We start from the raw sequence: 16,195 nt of genomic DNA, 5'->3' as shown, positions 1-16,195 counted from the left end.
ACCTGCACTCAACCTACCTCATTGGAGGTTAAACTTTACCCCATTCAGAGAAAGCAAAAGTAAAGAAGCATCCAATGGAACAATATGACGACCAACTCTAGCCCCAAATACAGACTTCCTTAGATCGGGAGCACTCTCTCAACAATCATCCTCACCAGAGTTCAAGGTAGCAACTTCTCACAGATATTTATTTTGGGTCAGAGAAAGTGAACCACGTCTCCTCTAAGGAAAGCAACTATTAGCAGGTATTATATTTTCCCAGATATCATCTTAAATAATTTGGTGCCCAGGTTACAACTGCCCAGATATTATAAGGGTCCAGGGGTCTCCCTTCAAAGATTCTCCCATTCCGACCCACTAATTTTTTGGCGGGTCGGGCCGGGAGATTCATATGTACGCCGATTTGCGGGATTCATGCATGCATTCCCGACGCGCGCACATCTCCCAGCGACAGATATCTGGCGGTTGGGACCACACTGGAAACCAGCGGGAACAGCAGGTAGGTGATTTTAATCTTATTTGGATCTATTTTAAGTGTGATTATCAGGCCTGGGACTGAATTTTCCCACCCCTCCAGTACAATTTCATTCCGGCGGGTTTAGAGTAGCTCTCCACTTTCAGGGAACTAGCAGGAGACCCCGCTGGAGTGAAGCGGGGCACAATGGGGGCCCCCTAGGGTGTCAAAACGGTGGGGGGGGTGTCCCCTGGGCATGGGCACCCTGACAGTGCCAGCCTGTGCTCCCTGGCACTGCCCAAGCAGCAAAGTGCCCATGCCCAGGCATCAGGCAGTGCCAAGGGGGCGGGGCCAGCTGGGTTGGGGCCTAGGGGGCAGGGTTTAGGAGTGATCAGTGGGGGTGGGAGGGTCCCACTGCCCCTCTGCATGGGGATTGGTGAGGACTGGAGGGGGGCCAGTTCTCAGGGCAGGATGGGAGGGTCCGCTGGGGGGGGGTCTGCCTTCCGGGAAGGGGTGTGGCTGGATGGAGGGGGTGGGGGGGGGGGGGATCATCACTGCTGGTGGGGGCGCGCAGAGATCGGGGAGCTCTAGGACAGGAGGGGGTTTGGGGCTGGCCCGGGAATGGTCATGGAGGCCGCGATGGGGCCATGGGGGGGTGGAGGGGCAGCATTGTGGGGGTTGCACGCTGGCCAGCGATCAAGCTGGCCAGCAAAGTTCAGGCTGACAGTTTGGGGCCACTGCGCATGCACAGAGGCCCGGAACTGTCAGACTCTGGCATGAATAGGCCCCGCCCCCCAAGCTTTTAATGATATTCACGGTTGGGACCTCTGCATTGCACAGAGTGGGGAGATTCTTGTCTGAACTCCCACTGACAAAACAATCGTGATTTACACCAGTTTTCCGACAATTTCAGCACTTAGAATTTTTTTGGGAGAATCGCCCTGTATCTTCCCACTTTCAGAAAATACAAGAGAGATGGGTTCTTAAACTGCATGTGGAAGACTGAAAGAGATGTTATACTTTACCCAACTTATTTACAAGTTTGTTGCAGAACTATTTCACATGCAATACACTTTAAAGTGAATAAGTACATCACAACTATGACTATAAAGATTAAAAACATAGACATTGTTCTAATACAGAATCCAATAAAACTTTAAAAATAAAATGCTACAGCTGACACAAATTTAAGAATATCCATCAACATTCAAACGAATGCTTCACCTAAGTCCTGAATTAGGGCAGTTGGACAGAAAAGCTGTCTGCTTTACAGTATCCAACTCCTCGACAACTGCAGAAACATTAAAGGGGTTCTCCCAGTACCCTTCTACAATGTTTCTGTTGTTCTGAAAGGAATAAATAATTATTTAGCAGCAATAGGTATTACTTCTTTGTTTAACTCTTCCACTTAGATGTGTCCTTATTATTCTCTATTATTTATTTGCTAAAGTGGTTTTATTATTCACACTGAGCCGGTATATAATCATCATGTTCTGAAATATGCCCTTAATCTACTTCCTGTTTACCTCCAATTGTTTTTATTTCTATAGAAATGATTTTAAGCATTTTATAGAATAAGACATTTTTTAAGTTTGTTTTTCTAATCTGCTGAGGTAAGACTCCTGAATAAATAAAGACAGATACCATCATAAAAGCTTTTAAGTTCCTTTGAAAAATGACTTTAGAGTTTTTTTCTTATCTTTGCTTAGTGTGAAGAGAACTGGTGTTACTTTATGTATCGTACAGACGAGAGTCTGTTTAACACCTGTCGAAACCAAAACCGTCAGCAAGTGCTGGCCATGTATATAGTTTAAGGCTTTTGGGAAAAAATGGTAAAAAAAGAATATGTGTCCACTTTCTCAATTCTAAAGCACAATAGCCTAAATATGTATAAATTCCACCTATTTATTCATATATATCCTTCACAATTCAGAGAAATCAGTTTTGAGGTTATGATGTTTTGGTGAATATAAGTGAATGAAGGGACCAGATCAGACTAGAACTCTCAAAATCGGCAACAAATTCAGTAAGCAGCATCTGAGCACCATGCTATGTTGGAGCTATCCTGGAATTGAAGAGTATGAAAAAGGACAACTATGTTGATAGGTCGGACTTGGCACCTGTGCTTTGAGGAAAGATAAAAGGTGGTACGGATATTCACGTTAGTGGAAAAAGGTGCATTTTTGAGTGCTTATAGAAGCACTCAAAAATGGTTTGGAAATAATTAAACTGTGGCCAATCACGCTTTATGATAACTGGACATGAATTCATCCTTAAATGCGAAATGTGCTGTAAAGATATAAATGCAGAATACCCTTCCCAGTTGTCGAGGAGTTGGATACTGAGATGTTTTATGCTTTAAGAGAGAGGCAAGTGGCTGTGGAAGATTAGAAGTAAAGTGGAATGAAAAGTTTGATCCTTTGAAGCCAGCTAGTTGGATCAAAATAATTGTCTCTGGTCCCCTAATGTTCAGTAAGAAATCTCACAACACCAGGTTAAAGTCCAACAGGTTTATTTGGTAGCACAAGCCACAAGCTTTCGGTGCACGGCCCCTTCATCAGTTGAGTGGGAGTTCTGTTCACAAACAGGTCATATATAGATACAAACTCAATTTACAAGATAATGGTTGGAATGTGAGTCTTTACAGGTAATCAAGTCTTAAAAGTACAGACAATGTGAGTGGAGAGAGGGTTAAGCGCAGGTTAAAGAGATGTGTATTGTCTCCAGCCAGGACAGTTAGTGAGATTTTACAAGCCCAGGCAAGTCGTGGGGGTTACAGATAGTGTGACATGAACCCAACTTCCCGGTTGAGACCGTCCTCATGTGTGCGGAACTTGGCTATCAGTTTTTGGTCAGCGATTCTGCGTTGTCGTGTGTCGTGAAGGCCGCCTTGGAGAACACTTACCCGAAGATCAGAGGCTGAATGCTGTGACTGCTGAAGTGTTCCCCAACAGGAAGAGAACACTCCTGCCTGGTGATTGTTGAGCGGTGTTCATTCATCCGTTGTCGTAGCGTCTGCATGGTCTCCCCAATGTACCATGCCTCAGGACATCCTCTCCTGCACAATACACATCTCTTTAAAAACTGATAGCCAAGTTCCGCACTCATGAGGACGGTCTCAACCGGGATCTTGGGTTCATGTCACACTATCTGTAACCGCCACGACTTGCCTGGGCTTGTAAAATCTCACTAACTGTCCTGGCTGGAGACAATACACATCTCTTAAACCTGTGCTTAACCCTCTCTCCACTCACATTGTCTGTACCTTTAAGACTTGATTACCTGTAAAGACTCGCATTCCAACCATTATCTTGTAAATTGAGTTTGTATCTATATATGCCCTGTTTGTGAACACAACTCCCACTCACCTGATGAAGGGACCGTGATCCAAAAGCTTGTGGCTTGTGCTACCAAATAAACCTGTTGGACTTTAACCTGGTGTTGTGAGACTTCTTACTGTGCTTCACCACATCACCCCTAATGTTCGACAAGGGAATTGGATCAAGTGGGTTGAATAGTTCGTTTCCTTATATATCATCATGCATCTTGATTAACCATGTCCAAATGGAGTTTATTTGATTGCCTTATGGAGTCAGGGAGGAACGTATCAGTTGTCCCTAAAATTTGTCACAGCATTTTTTCGTGCTATTGCCTCCCCCAGGTGTTAGGGTTTACTAGAAATATGGGATGGTGATACATGAGGTACTGATGGTGTTTTCGATCCTCTGTCTATACAAAAGGAGAATGGGGATGAAGAAAGAAAAGGGAAGAACAGTGAATAGAATAAACTCTTTAAAATGCTACTTATAAAATTTATTTTTTTCCTACATAGGGTTGGTATTCTGATATTCATATATCTTTATTCTTACAGTCGTCTCAGTCATAATAGATGAAGAAGCATCTTAAAGAAAATCCAATCAGCAAGCTACCACCAGATCAAAGATTAAGCGTATATATTTTGAAATTAACATTTTCATAGCTGGTGTGCAATCTTAGTGATATTTTTTCCCTTTCTGTTTGAGTTCCTATACCAAAACACTGCATTCTGCAAAATTCCCCAGCTGTAAGGGCAAGGTGGTGACCTGCTTTCTGCAAGTCAATGTGGAGAGATGTGTAGAAATGGTCACCTGAGGTACACAAATTGATGCCTGTCCTGTAATTCTGCGATGAAAGAGATAAAATTGAGGCCTTGCCACATAGGGAACTAAGCAATGAGAAAATAGAGGAATTTTCTGATACACTTTTAAAAATCTTTTGTTAATAACCAGCTATGATATAGATTATTTGTTATTAACTTTGCACAAAAATGATTTACCTTAAGATCAGTATCAAGGCATGCCATCTTTTTAGCTTCAGCCAGAGCCTGAAGTTGTTCATAGTCAATTGGTTTGTATTTCTGACTTCCAAGGCCATTCATCATTCTTATTACCAGCTTCTCTAATAAAAAAATTATAAAAACATAAGAACTATCAATGCATGCTCAGGATTCATTGTACAAGACAAAATAAAATGTTGTGGTTAACATCTTAATTCTTCAATTAATACTTAGCCTTATATAGCATCTTAGGACAGTTACAGCACATACAGAGACCATTCAGCCTGCCACATCCATCTCTTCAGGAGCAACTCAGCTAGTCCCACTCCCCTGTCTTTTTGTCATAGGCCTGCAATTTTTTTTCTGAAGATAGTTATCTAATTTCATTTTGAAATTCACAACAGAATCCACCTCCACAACATTCTCAGGCAATACATTACAGACCCTAACCACTCGCTATGCCGAAAAAGTAAAATTCCTCCTGTTACCTCTAGAAAATCAATTTACATTGGTGTCCTCTAGTTCTCGATCCTTCCACCAACAGGAATGGTTTCACCCTACCTACTCTGTCTGGACTCATCATTTTGAGCACTCTTATCAAATTTTCTCTCAACTTTCTCTTCTTTAAGGAGAACAGTCCCACCTTCACCAATAAAGCTATGCAACTGAGGTCTCTTATCCTGGAATATTTTTGGTAGATCTTTTCTGCACCCTCCCTAGTGCGTTCACATACTTCTTAAAGTGTGTTGCCCAGAATTGAACACAATACTCCAGTTGATGCTAAGTAAGTATTTTATAAAAGTTCCCAAGAACGTCCTTGCTTTTATACCTCTATTTATAAGGCTCAGGCTCTCATATGCATTCTCGACCTGCCATGCCCCTTTCAATGATTTATACACACATACACCAAGGTCTGCCTGGTCCTGTATGCCTTTTAGAATCGTATCCTTTATTTTAGATTGCTCTCTTCATTCTTCCTACCAGCTTGTACCACTTCACTCTTCTCCACATTAAATTTTGTCAACCCATTCCACTAGCAGTCTGTCTTCTTGGAGTTTATCATTATCCTTCCCACAGTTCATAATAATTCCAAATTTTGTCATCTGCAAATTATCAATTTGTGTCCTGCATACCTAAGCCTTAACATAGATCAGCAAACTATGTGATCCTAATACTGACCTCAAGACAACCCTACTATATCCCTTCTTCCAGTTGGAGAACAACAGTTCACCATGACTCCCTGGATCCTGTCACTCAGCCAACGTTGTATCCATGCTGCCACTGTCTCCTTTATCACATGGGCTTTAAGTTTGCTGACAAGTCTGTTATTTGGCTTTATTTAGTCTTTGGAAGTTCATGTACAGCACATCGATTACCATCAATCCTCTGTTATCTCATTAACATAGCTTTATTTTAAAAAACTCAATCAAATTAATTAAACACATTTTGCCTTAATTAACCCACATTTGTTGAAGTGACCTTTGTTTCAGATTATCATTTCTTCAGCTTTCCCACCAAACAAGGTCAAACTGTAGTTGCTGGGTTCATTTTCGTACACTTTTTTGAACAAAGGTATAACATCTACAATTCTACAATATTCTGGCACCACCCATGTACCGAAGGTGGAATGGAAGATTTTGGCCAATGCCTCCACAATTTCCACATGTACTTCCCTCATTATCCTTGCTCCATCTGATCTGATCCTGGTGACGTTTTGGGCAAAATATTGTGTTCTCGCTGGTAGCGAGCTTGGAAGTGAGAAAGACACGTACTTAGGCAGGTGTGCCAGAAAGCTGCTGCCTTCCCACCTCCACCAGAATTAAGTCCTAGGTGGGGAAGCCCATGATAGACCTCCCTTCCCCGTTACACACTGAGGCCCTTAAGAGGCAAATTAAGCCATTGGTTAAGTGGCCTAAAGGTATCATCCTGCCACCACTGGTATTAACTTAGTGGTGGGCAGGTCTGTCAATCCAGTGACTCCAGTGTTTAGCCTTCCAGCAGCAGCCACAAACTCCTCAGTGGCACTGCTGAGCACAAGAACCAGTGGCTTCTTATTGGCCTACAATTTTTGGTAGGTGAGACTTCCTCCTGGGGTCCTGAGTCCAGGGCAAGGCCTACATTGTCTTCGCCTCTGCCTAATTAGTTTGTGGTTGCTTGGGCCTTCATGAAAAGAGGCAGCATGGGTCTCTGGCTGGCTCACTAGACAGCAGGTGAACCCCTGACACTCTGCCAATCAATGTTTCTATTCACCTCTTTTTTAAAAAATTAATGTTTAGCCCATCAAGTGAATGAAATGCTTCCTCTTATACTCCAGCTTTGGCAGCAGCATCTTCCTTAATAAAGTGGATGCAACGTGCTCATTTAGTCATGCCCTCTGTCTCCCTGAATAGGTTCATTTTTGATCCCTAATCAACCTTACTCCTCCTTTTACCAGACAGACTGATGTGAGGATTTATGTTAATTACATGTTGTTTTGCTTTTAATAAAATATGCACCTCTGCATCGCTGCTACTAAACTACTTAATGGACTATCCTATTCGATTTACATGATATATTTTAAATCCATTGAACTTTTATTAGTTATTAACAAAATTCATAAAATCCTACTGTCAAGATAGAATAAAAATAACACTGTGTAAAATACTAATATTAATTCAGATTAAGACTCATAATACTTTGCAATGTAGGCAGTGACATTACAAACAAATTTAATTTTCTATGTTTTCTTTAATAATTCCTGATTCTCACTAAGTGAGAAACTACCAGTAAGTACCAGAAAACATTTTTTGTTAACATAACAAATAATATAGCAAATAACATCATAAGAAAAAACTACAGAAATTAATTTTAAAAACAGATATTTAATAGTACTTTAAATCAACAGTTGGTGCGCACAATGCATCATGGTAACGTACAACCTAATTGATGAATTGTTCTCTACCCTGTGGTGTTTAAATTATTTCAGTATTTCCTGAATCCAATTCTATCTTTATTACCCATGTTTTCTATTTGTTTTGTGCTAAATCCCAGTGCATAATGGTCAACATAAATGCAAACTATTCAAGCAGGAAGTAGTTTACCTTAGGCAATGAGTACTGTGTTCACTTAATGAATATTAAAACCAGGACCATTAATACTAGTCTATTATAAATGCAATTTTATAGTTGTTTACTTTTGAATTTAAAATCTGAGTATAAAATTGTCTTATATTCAGCCAGCTTTAGGTTTGACAAGAGTAATGGCTGCAACTTATTTGTATGTTCACTAATTTTGTTTTTCTTTTTATTCACCTATGTTTACTTAAAACTGACTTCAACAAACCAACACTAAATTTTACACTACATCTTTAGCAGGTTGGCTTAAAAGTTCAGGCAAATAAGAATTTATAATCTGAATAAACCTTAGAAAGCTTTTCGACATACTTTTTTTAAATTTCAAAAATATACTTTACTCATTAAAAACAAACTCTCAAATAAGCCATTGCAAAACGACATATCCAATAATTACAGACAGTGCAAAAAAAAGTCGTTTTTACAGTACTATACAATGCTTATTTACACATTACATTCATTACATTTCAAAACTTATAACTATGTACATACATCAGATTTTACTGTGTGCTGCTGTTTTTCAGATTAGCACACAGTTACGCAGGCCGAGGGTGTTCTACAGTTACCGGCACCTCGGTCTGCCTCGGTTGAAAGGCTTTACACAGTGGCCTTTCCCCATTGTGCCTTTGCGGCGGCTGCCCCAAGCTTGAGCGTGTCCCTCAGCACGTAGTCCTGGACCTTGGAATGTGCCAGTCTGCAGCACTCGGTCGAGGACAAATCTTTCAACTGGAAGATCAGCAAGTTTCGGGTGGACCAAAGTGCGTCCTTCACTGAGTTGATGACCCTCCAGCAGCAGTTGATATTTGTCTCGGTGTGCATCCCTGGAAACAGCCAACATGCGCTATGAAAACAAACCTTTCAATTGATAGCAATTCGGAGCTTTGGCTTACTTTTCCCCTAGTTAATGCCAGTTGTAATCACCTTATTGTCACTGGCTCAAGATCAGCGAACTCAGAGCAAGTTATGATTCAAACCTGAAACCTATTGTCTGTGTAGCTCAGCAGCACACTACCTCCACCAACTGAAATATCAGAGTTAGAATTGGAAAGGCTGGAAGATTTTCCCTTCCTGAATATTTCTGTTGACCAATGGTAGAGCATTGCCCACCTCAGATCACCTAACTGCACAATCTGAATTGCATGAGTTACAGCATTAACAAGCTGAGTAACTGGCTGGGTTATTATAAGCAAGATTTATTGTACTATACCTGCATCTTCTGCTCTGTGATTTGTGATGAACCTTCGAAGATCTCTTCCGCTCATTGTTCCTGCAGGAAAAATGGTTCACACCAGTTTTAGACATTATTAAGAATCATTTTAGTTAACTAGAATACTCTATATGAGGAAAGTTGATGGAAAAGTTCACAAAATATATTCAGTTTTGAAATCAAGTAACTAATTCTTTGACATGTAAAGTCACAATTCAAAATCTGACAAAGGGTCATTGACTTGAAACACTGAGATTTTAACTTATTCAATGTCACCCACTTGCAGAAAGTTAAATTCAGATCTTACTCTGTTTCCCTCCACAGATGTTGCCAGATCTGTTGAGTATTTCCAGCATTTTCTCTTTTAATTAACTTATCTGTTTTTGTTGCAGAAATTAACAGACATGCTAAATGTTAACATCATTTACCGTTTCTTTGTTTCATTTAACACAATCATATTGATAGTTTTCTTGTCCTTTCACTCACAATGTCTTTGTTAGTTAAAATGAGCTCTGTTGCTCTTACTGTTCACATTACTTTACTTGTAATTTGAAAACTTTGACCAATAATGCCAAGTTATGCAGTCAATTGAGAAATCTGTTTTGTCAAACAGGTTTTCAAAAGATATTGGAGAGGGATCAGAGACAAACTACTTGGTTTAACAATTTTCTCCAATGAACAGGTGAATCTTACAACCGAAGAGCATTTCCAGTTAAGTCCTTGAACTTTGATGGGTTAACAGCTACAACCTCAACATCAAATTGCATTTAATGCAGTAAATGTTCTACAGTGTTTTACAGGAGAGTAATTAGACAAAAATTGACACCAAGGGCAGAATTCCCATTCTCTGTACAGAGTGTTAGCTGAGGCAAGAAAACCAACATGTAGCTCTCAGGCTGCACAACCAGCTTTTCTCTCCAGATAATCCAGCACTCTGTGCAGAAAAAATCTGGAGGTGTGGCCCATACTGTCACGCTGGTGGGGCGGGGCTGGGAAAACAACTGGCAGCCAGGAATCCTGAGATCTCCAATGGGCAACACACGAATCTCTTCCACATGCAGATAGAGACTTCCCCCCACACACCCAACCTCCGGGGATGCAGTGGCCACCCTCCCCACCCCATGGAAACAGGGAATACTCTCCCCATAGGCACAGGAAATCTCCCACACACAAGGGAAATCCTCCCAATGGAGGATCCTCCTCATTGCTTCCCAGCCCAACCTCCTGGAGTACTGACTGTGAACATTTGAGTATAGATTTTGTAACCTGCTTTATCCTTACGAATTGGTTTATACCTATAAAGGATATAGTTGGGATGAAGGTGCAGTTCATCTTTTTTTCTTTATTGAATGTTTTATTCTTTTGCTAAAAGTTCATCAATTAACTCCTGTGACTCTGTTCAGTGGTCACCCTCCATGTTTCTAAACAAAAATAAAAAGTTTGGATCAATCAAGCCAGATTCCACCCTGGGATCAAACTTGTCCAGTCCTAACATCAGCTGGGATCATAACAAGTATAATGCAAGAGGCATTTTGAGAGTATTTGGCCCATCGAATGCTATGTAGGTGACCACTCCCTGTGGGGTAATGTGCATTCAACAAAGATGGTAACTGAAAAAAGATTAAGGATGACCTTGCTAGTAAAATAAAGATGGTAGAGAGAAAATAGATCATCAAGATAAAATTGGTTGAGCAAATTAGCAATTGTCAGATTGATTTACAAAAAGGAATGCTTGCACAAAGAAATTATTGAATGTCCTGGAAGAGGGATGTCTTGTATTATGATGTGATACATAGAAGATGGAAAAATCATTTTTTCTCTTTCTCATTTTTTTCAATTTGTTTTGAAATATTGTTTGTATGTTAAAAAGTCTTACTTTAAAAGAGGGGAATCTGTTAATGGATGTTAGTCGCATGAGCAAGATTAAGAATACCGGGTGACAAGCATTGTTTAAGTGCCTTGAGCACATATAAAAAAGGCTGCTGTGATCCTGGGTGTTGGTTAGAGAGGAGGCAGGCATATGTAATGTTGCCTTCTGTAAATAAATCTAGCATTAGGTGAAAAGATTGGTGTCTGGTTTCATACTTCACCATTTGGCTTCAGAATGAATTAATGCCGACACTGACAGGGAGGTGAAAGGAATGTTGTCAATGGAACACAGCTGGTTAGGATTAAATAATGACATGAGGACTGCAGAAAAGATTTTGGAGTTTACATGATTATGTTTGTGAACATTGACAGAATAGTACATTTGACACTTACGATATTTGATAGGTTGTTTGTGCAATTGTACAACAGTGCTGTCCTGGCAGGTTGGTGTGACAATAAATTTACCATCTAACCCTGAAACTATCATGGAACATTTTGAACTAGTAGCAAGGTATTGCAAAGTGACCATCACCTGAGCAATGAGTTAGCATTTTTACAAGAGGAGGAAAAGAAGGGCAGAAGTTAATAAGAGAAAAATGCACAAGGTGAACACTCTGACAAAAGCAAAATGCTGCAAATATTGTGAATCTGAATGAAAAAACAGAAAATACTGAGCAGATCAGGCAGCATCATGGTGGGAGAAATAGAGTTAACATTTCAAGTTGATAACCTTCCATCAAAACCTGAAAAATTTAGAGATATAACAGGTTTCAAGCAAGTAAAAGCAAAGAAACTATAGTCCCAGGTGGCCATAGGTTGGTGATTTAACCTGAGGATTACCACACTTCAGGTATGGGGCAAGGTTGAGAATAACCTCAGCCAGTACAGAAATTGAACCCACGCTGTTAGCATCGCTCTTCATCACAAATCAACCATCCAGCCAACTGAGCTAACCAATGAAGCAAGTACAGAGGCAAGGAAAGGAGAAGTGGTGATAGGAATGAAGGGGAAAGGCTGTATTAGGTAGAAGGTTGGAGAGATTATATGACAAATTAGATGATTGTGTGAGGCAAAAGGAGGTGGTAATAGGACAAAAAATAAAAGGTGTGTTTAGAGGAGGTGTAAATTGGACCAGCAGAATCATCACTAACATCTGCAATCAGAAAAATGGGGGCAGAAGTTATGCTATGAAATTGTTGAATTTTGTGTTGAACCCCAATGGTTGTAAAGCGTTAAACCCAAAAGTGAAGTGTTGTTCCTCAAATTGACCTTATGCTTCATTGAAAAAGTTTAAACAAAAAGACCAGAGTGGGAGTAGGCTGTCATGAATGGAAATGTTCCGCAATGTGGTTATTGAATCTCATTTGGTCTCCCCAACATAGAAAGAGTTACTAATAAATCACAGTGTGATCTAGGATGGAATAGGTGAGGCTTTGGACAGCGAGAAGGGTGGAGGTAAAAGGGCAGGTGTTGCTTCTCTTATGCTTGCATCAAAACGTGTAGTGAGATGAGTCATTGCTGTGGTATGATTGAGGAGCAGACCAGAATATTACACAGGGAATAGTTCCTTTGGAATGCTGAAAGGGGAGGGGTTGGAAAGATATGTTTGGTGGTGACATTATACTAGAGGAGGTGGAAATGGCAAATGATAATTCATTGAATTGGGGGGCAGGGGGTGAGAATGAATGAAAACCTGTTGTGGTTCTAGGAGGGAGGGGACGGGATGATACTAGAATTGCAGGAAATGGAATGGACACAGTTGAGGAGCCTGTCATCCATATATATTCCTCCCACATCACCCCTGACTTCGGCGTGAAGGGAAAATCAGAGCCGATCGCTCACCTGATGAAGGAGCGGCACTCCAAAAGCTCATGCTACCAAATAAACCTGTTGGACTTTAACCTGGTGTTGTGAGACTACTTAGTGTGCCTACCCCCAGTCCAACGCCGGCAACTCCCCATCATCCATATATATGGTAATTGGAAGTTCATTTGATGATCCAAATGAGTTGAACTACTGCTTTGTTGTCTGAGTAATCGACACTCTAATAATTAAGACTGAGAGTTTTGCTTAATACCTATTATCAAGTACTATCAAATATTCAGAGAATTGAATTGAAAAAACTCACTTTAAATTTATACCTGCAGCTGAATGAGTATATATCCATTCACTAGAAATGGCAGAGAAATGATCAATGGCAAAGTTCACAATGGGACATCTTGGCGGAAAGATTTAGTCAAGGTTTCACAATGCTGACATGAGTAATCCACGTTAAGAAATAAATTTTGGAGAGAGAAAAAAAAATCCAGTTCACTGGAGAACTACTTTACAATGTTTCCTCCTTGAATGTCTAAATTGCTACACTTTTAACTCACATCTTATGAAGGCTGTGATCACGGTCTGCGGGTGAACCCTTTTCCAAAAGTGGTTTCCAGTTGCCTGAGATGGAGGGGGAGGGAAACAGGGACAGGTGAGTGAGCAAGTGGCTGCAATGGTGGCTGTATTCACCTCCCCATCTTCCTGAGGCGCTGGAAGGGGGAGGGGGCTGGGGGCGGGGGGAACAGGATTGTTGACAGGCGACGCCGTGTTGGCAACCAAGTACGCGCTTCCCGATTGGCTCGTTTCGGCAATGGCGGCGAGGCTAGTTGCCGGGCTTGACCAATGGGCGAGCCAACCGTTGCCCGGGAGCAGGGCGGTGACGCAGCGGGCGATCGGGCTCCGATTTTCCCTTCACGCCGAAGTCAGGGGGAAGATGTGAGAGGAAGGAAAAAAAATGTGCTGCCTGAACGGGGATCCCGTCCCCCTCTAAATCTTCCATGGGTCCCCTTTTCGAAATCCAGGCGCCATCAGCCGGAGCAGTAAGTGTTTTAAGTATGAGTGAGTGTGTGTGGAGAGAGTGAGGGAGGCTTCTTCGGGCTAAACACACAGGTGTTCATAAACCCAGCGGGAAGGTGGGCAATGCTTTTGGGCTGAGTGGGATCCGGAGCTGCTTTATTCACTCCCACGTCCATAGTCATGTTTTGGGGTGGACGGGGGGGGCGAAACGACCTCCATGACCATTTGCTCCTCTATTGTTCTTGAGGGTGAAAAGCCCAGGCGAGCCCTCCCCTCAAACATTGAATTTTAATTTGAAATGGCTTTCCGCGGTGCTCCTCAACTGTGTGGAGTGTTTCACTTGGATAAGTATTTCCTGCAGTGAAGGTGTGGCGACAATAGAGCGAAGCTTTGCGTTTCAATAAACAGCGTTTTGATTCCCTGTCCCTTTGCAAAGTCTTTTCTTCTCTTCCCCCCCCCCCCCCGTTCAGTGTATTTTTTTTTCGGTCCGGGAATCGTGGAATGCGACCACTAATTACAAAACAATTGAAGGGTTTGAGCATTTGTTTTGCATCATTATGGAAGAAAAAAATACGCCTTTGCGCCAGTGTGTGCTGCATTGGCTGCACTGGCCTGTCGAATACGATCCCTGATTGTGAATGGTGATAAACCAGTCCTTGTGCGGTAATTGGGCGTTACCAAATCTGTGTATGACTGTGCTTTCTGTTTAACTTTTTACTGGGTTGTACTTCTAGTTGTTTAACAAACAATTCTTAATTGCTAAAAACATCTTTATTTTTTAATTTGAGCAATTTCTGATACTACGGAATAAAGATCTTTTGAAACAAAAGTATAGCATTAAATATATTTAGATGAGCAGCTTGACCCTGACAATCCTCTGAAATTGACTTATCAAAAGGCATTTTGGAGGCATGATTCAAATTCGATCATTTAAATGAAAGTGTTTCACGGTGTATCCCGACTCGGAACAGACTCGATCTTCACGCATCTTGTTTACTTGTCAAAAGTGCACAAAATTATTTCGTGGAACAGGAGTATATTCATACAAGAATTTTACAGAAAGGTGTGAGCTTCGGAAGATCATTGCCTGTTTGGACATAACATGCTGCATTTGTTAATTTAACCCATTCACTGCACTCGTTGTATTTGTCCTGCTCTCGCAAGGTACTTAGATTTTTCTGCAGAGAGCTCAAATTGTTTGGATCACCTGAATAAAGTCTGGCCCCAAATGGAAACAAATCAGATATTGCATGCCTCTATTGTGATTCAAAAAAGGTGAAAAACTGCAGGAACTGAAGAGATAAGCAGAGTATATAGGATAAGGGGCCATTTGGTAGATTGCAGATTTGCATTGGCATCGGGAGAGAGCAGGAACAATGTTAATTGCTTACTAAATTTAACTTGCTCTTCAAACAAATATTTCAATACTGTCTGATTAGAGAAGTGTTGAAAATGTTACTGAGAGCAAAGCAAAGAAAATGAAGACAGATTTTACAGAGTACTAGTGTTTGTGCTTAACATACCTAGCCAGATATTATTTAAAGGGGATCCCACAAGCAAATAAGATGATATACATAGAATCTACAGCACAGAAACAACCCATGTGACCCAACTGGTTATGCCAGTGATTATAGTGCTGCCTCGCACTAATTACTACTTCACACCCTACCCTAATATAAATAGGTATAGGAGTAGACCGTTTAATCCCTCAAACTGGTTCAACTATTCAATGAGTTGGATGAGATTTCTGTCTTTTCTTCTCACTTGTGTATTCGTTGAGCTTCAATCACTCCATGTGGCAGAGTTGCACATTTCACCACTATCTGTCTAAATATTCAACCTATAGTTTTGAACAGCTAAGAAGGGACAGAGTTTAACAAAAATTGTACATCAATGGATAAGGTCATTGCAGGGAATAGAAGGAAAAAAGTAATTAAAAGTTATTTTATCTGAATACATGAAGCATCTGCAATAAAGTAGTTGAACTAATGCTACAAAGAAGTAAATGATTTGAATCTAAACACCATTACAGTGACACGGTTGCAAGGTGGGAAATAAATATTCCAGGGTACGCAATATTTTGGATAGACAGGCACAATGATGGAGGAAGAGCGATAACTTTGGTGGTAAAGGATGCCATAAAGACTTGAGCGAAGAGATCTGACTTCAAGATCAAGAAGTAAAATCAATATGGGTAAAATATTTAAAATAGCGAGAATCAGAAAACTCTGGTTGAAGTAGTTTAAGTCTAACAGTAGTTATACCATAAACAAGAAATAATTGGAGCTTGTAACAAAGACAATGTAATAATGGAGGGGGGGGTTAATCTTGTTGACTGGGACAATCAAATTGGCAAGAGTGATCTAGAAGATACATTTGTGCTATGTTTTTGATAGTTTCTTGGG

The 16,195-nt window shown here is 40.8% G+C and overlaps 2 protein-coding genes across 5 annotated transcripts in view; one reads left to right on the top strand and one right to left on the bottom strand.

The window, feature by feature from the left end:
* The window catches only part of LOC144504032 (coiled-coil domain-containing protein 148-like), a 103,511-nt gene extending 90,034 nt beyond the window's left edge, over nucleotides 1-13,477 (bottom strand). The window contains exons 1-3 of the mRNA XM_078229190.1: nucleotides 13,331-13,477; nucleotides 9,087-9,146; nucleotides 4,770-4,891 (exon numbers count right to left, since the gene is read on the bottom strand). Coding sequence (XP_078085316.1) covers nucleotides 4,770-4,891; nucleotides 9,087-9,141 — 177 coding nt within the window. The 5' untranslated portion in view covers nucleotides 9,142-9,146; nucleotides 13,331-13,477. The remainder of the gene's footprint in view (nucleotides 1-4,769; nucleotides 4,892-9,086; nucleotides 9,147-13,330) is intronic.
* A 157-nt stretch (nucleotides 13,478-13,634) lies between these two features.
* Nucleotides 13,635-16,195, top strand: part of pkp4 (plakophilin 4) — a 153,508-nt gene continuing 150,947 nt past the window's right edge. For 2 of the 4 annotated variants that reach the window (XM_078228320.1, XM_078228321.1), the window contains exon 1: nucleotides 13,635-13,813. The gene's annotated coding sequence lies outside the window, so the exon portion shown is untranslated. The remainder of the gene's footprint in view (nucleotides 13,814-16,195) is intronic. The other 2 variants (XM_078228317.1, XM_078228319.1) reach the window with 2 other exon arrangements.

The sequence above is a fragment of the Mustelus asterias genome, chromosome 14 (assembly GCF_964213995.1).
Source record: "Mustelus asterias chromosome 14, sMusAst1.hap1.1, whole genome shotgun sequence".
Taxonomy (NCBI): domain Eukaryota; kingdom Metazoa; phylum Chordata; class Chondrichthyes; order Carcharhiniformes; family Triakidae; genus Mustelus; species Mustelus asterias.
The sequence above is the reverse complement of the archived record's forward strand: the minus strand, read 5'-3'. Positions and strand labels throughout refer to the sequence as shown.